General features: G+C 32.7%; 1 protein-coding gene across 1 annotated transcript; it reads left to right on the forward strand.

Annotated features, from left to right (window-relative positions):
* Positions 1–1,344: 1,344 nt before the first annotated feature.
* Positions 1,345–2,593, forward strand: LOC111084468. Its single transcript, XM_022381183.1, has 2 exons — positions 1,345–1,503; positions 2,051–2,593. Exons 1-2 carry the CDS (start codon positions 1,353–1,355, stop codon positions 2,341–2,343), a joined length of 444 nt encoding a protein of 147 aa, XP_022236891.1. The 5' UTR covers positions 1,345–1,352; the 3' UTR covers positions 2,344–2,593.
* Positions 2,594–3,640: the final 1,047 nt, after the last annotated feature.

The following is a 3,640-nucleotide window of genomic DNA, read 5'->3' on the forward strand; positions in this document are numbered from 1 at the left end:
ACGGAGACCAGTACGGAAGATAATACGTCCTGTAAAAATAAGAGACTTTGTTGAATTTTAATTTTGTGTTTGTAAATTCTGTACATTTAATTAAGTTATTGTTAATTGTTTATTGGTTTAATGTAAGTGGCTATTGTTCGGGACGAACAATACTAAGGAAGGGTCAGTGTTACGAGAGCGGGGGCACGTGACGCTAGTAACACGTCATATTCTTGAAGGTTCGTGAAGTCTCGAGGGGCTACTAGATATGCGGTAGTCTTGTATACATAAGCCGCCAAGAACTCACGGCTATAATGTGTAATTGACAGCTGAGTCGAGCACGTGAGACTTTCCTTGTGAATTATAGCGCGACTGTGGAAATTACGTGTATTGCAAAGTTGTATTCAGAAAGAATAAACCAGTTTTACTTAAGAAGGGTTTGTTTGTTTTTTGTTTTAATTTCGTGCAAAGCTACACGAGGGCTATCTGCGCTAGCTGTTCCTAAATTAGCAGTGTAAGACTAGAGGGAAGGCAGCTAGTCATCACCACCCACCGCCAACTCTTGGGCTACTCTTTTACCAACGAATAGTGGGATTGACCGTGACATTATAACACCCCCACGGCTAAAAGGGCGAGCATGTTTGGTGTGACGGGGATTCAAATCCGCGACCCTCAGGTTGCGAGTCGAGCGCCGTAACCACCTGGCCATGCCGGGCCATTTAGAAGGGACTTGTGTCGCTAAATTTTCATCGGAAAGAAATTATACGGATAATTAACTAACGACCAGAGACGTAACAGTAGGTTTCCTATTTAACTGTTTATTCTTCTGGGTATTCGCTTCATGTTTCCGTGCACTACTCAATTTCTCCTAATTTCGTTTTCAAATACTCACTCTTTGCTTTCCTATACAGATGCCTGATTTTCTAACGCTTCCCTAAATTTCTGTCTCCTCTTGAAAGTTGTCTTCTTTCATTTATTTCCTTTTTTTCTCTTTTGTGGAAGCTCATTATTCACCCAGATTTTGTTTTTACCCTGTCATTCTTCTCTCCTGCTAACTATAACTGTCTTTGAAATTGACCCAATGGTCCACATCATCCTTGTTTGTAAATTAATTTTCAAATAATATTTCAAATCGGTTTTTGCCCTGAATAAAAATAAAAATTATATACATATTCAATTAATTGTATAAGTTTTCAATTAGTCTACTATAAAAACATGTGCCTCTAATCTGTATCATAATGACTAGTTTTAAACTAGTAAACCACTGCATACGATTTGATGGCGTATAATAATCTACTAGGTGTTACATAATGATTTATACTAAACCTCTACTAATAAGAAAAACGTGATGTCTCATCTTCTAGATCCGTATCATGAATGATGAGTGGATGCTGAAAGAAGGAGAAATTGGAGAGTATCCTACAGATACAATGTGCCAGATGGCTGCTCTGGAGAAGCTAATGGAATTAAAAGGATTTTCTGAATCTCCATTTCGGTTAATGAAAAAGACGTTTTACAAAGTCGGTAAGTATTAATTCCTAATATATTTTATGATCTTTATACAGAACAACCTTTAATGTTATTTAGTGCTTTTAGCTCATATGTGTCAAAGTAACGTTCTGAGTTTACTTGAGATTCGGGTAGTTTTGTATTACTTTTATGAAGCATAAAAACTGCTAAAATTAAAATTATAAATAGTGGATTCGTTTTAGTGTGTGGCAGCTTATTGAGGATAGTTTATTTATTTAACTTCCTCAGTTTTTCACAAGCATACTCTTGATTTGTAAAGAATAATCTACGCTATTTTTACACTCCCAGCATCTCTCACTGTCTAGAAAATTAATGAGCGAAAAATAAATTTTATATTTATATTATGTTTTTTTTCAAAGCATACTTTTTGGCAATGAGTAATGGGTGAGATTGCAGGTTTACTTTTAGTTTTCTTCTAGACTGCTAGTGTTAGCAGGAGCTCCATGTTTATCTGCACAATTTTCATTTCTCCACAAATATTTGAACATTACATATACTTTTCTATGTTTACCTACATTTCTTCATACATTTTATTATTTAGATGACAATGCCGTTCTTCGTGGTGACAGAGATCCAATTACTGGAAAATTGTTCTGGAACCAAATTATGCTGTGTTCTTGTTCTGATACCTACCAGTGCAGCAGATACCCTAGCTACAATCCTAGTTATCACTATCCATCATCTTACTACAGTTCTACCAACTCCTATGCCTCATCTTCTTACAGCAGTGTACCTAGCCAAGTGTCATTAAGCGAGGCTTATTTCAACCAAGGAGAGTATGAAACATTTGATCTTGCTGCAGAACACACAGGCACAAGTTTTTTTGAGCCTTAGATAAAATGAACAAGTACCCTGTGATGTTTCTTTCTGTCAACATTTTGGGATGAGAAAAACATTCACACTAAAGTTATAAGTAGGCATAAAAATATTTTGTGAAACAGGTTTGTGCCACAATTAGTCACCTTTAAAGTATGCTGCACTTTCTAGTCAAACACTAAATGCTACTTTGTTCAGTTTAGAAGTGAAATCTACACATATCAAGCTTTAACGAACACTGCTGTCAGTTTATTAAATGATATACCAACAGACTTAATTTTTCCTTCATATTTATATTTATATATATTTCATGGAAAGAAACAAAATAGATATTAATATAGAAGAATAACTGACTTCCCATGTGAATAAATATTAAAAACTGTAACTCACACCAGAGTTTATTAATTTGTCCCTAAGTTATTTTCACATCAGTCTAATGATGTATTTGTTATATTAATAAAAACATTTATCTATTTTTTTGTTCATTACAAACTTAATTGGAGGAATGCTTATAATATATAATTTTCAAAATAAGTCTTAAAAATAAAACACCTATATTAGACTAGGCAAGGATTCAATTAACCCAAGTGACTGGGCTTAACGTGTCTTCTTTTTTTATGTGTCTTTCTACTCAAATTGCTGTATTTAAATTTTAAGAATAATATAGTGAGTGTGAATAATAATACTATTTATATTTTCTTGCATTTAACCGATAAACATTGATAAGTAGGTGTTGTTGGTAGATTAGATAATTAGATTCTATTTTTATGAAGTAATGATGTAACATTTACCAAAGAACAATGTGATATAAGTATTTAAAATTTTGTGAAATATTACACTCAAGCACAAAACAGCATTGATATAATTCTTTAAAAAACTGTTTATATTTATTCTACTGGGAAAAAATGAATAAATGCTCATGACCAAAAAAAAATGCCTTATACTTTTACTACTTACAAGAAATATAACTAATTTGGTATTGACAATAAAGAAATTGCATTTTTCTAAAATAAACACAATGTCTAAATCTTTTTCAAATGCATGTTTTAATTTTTTGTATCACTTAAGTCAGAAAACACAACAAAAATAAAATAAATATAACAAACTTCACTCTTTAAGACACAAACACTAGTTGTTGAGTTTGGTGTAATGTCTTGAATTCTGCTGAATAACTATTATATACCTTTTATCTTTATTGTAATAAGCAAACCTACATACTTATTCTGACAAGTGTCCAGTACTTGTCATTGTAAGGAAGAGTTATTTTGTTCAACAGTCTTTAGCTAGGAAACAAATCACTGAAAAACTTTTTTAA

Source organism: Limulus polyphemus, unplaced genomic scaffold (genome assembly GCF_000517525.1).
Source record: "Limulus polyphemus unplaced genomic scaffold, Limulus_polyphemus-2.1.2 Scaffold77033, whole genome shotgun sequence".
Lineage (NCBI taxonomy): Eukaryota > Metazoa > Arthropoda > Merostomata > Xiphosura > Limulidae > Limulus > Limulus polyphemus.

Bases quoted from the DNA above. Each gene is read 5' to 3' on its own strand.
- LOC111084468 (XM_022381183.1), top strand. From the start codon at position 1,353: ATGAATGATGAGTGGATGCTGAAAGAAGGAGAAATTGGAGAGTATCCT. The intron at 1,504-2,050 runs GTAAGTATTAAT...TTTATTATTTAG, and splicing joins AAAGACGTTTTACAAAGTCG to ATGACAATGCCGTTCTTCGT.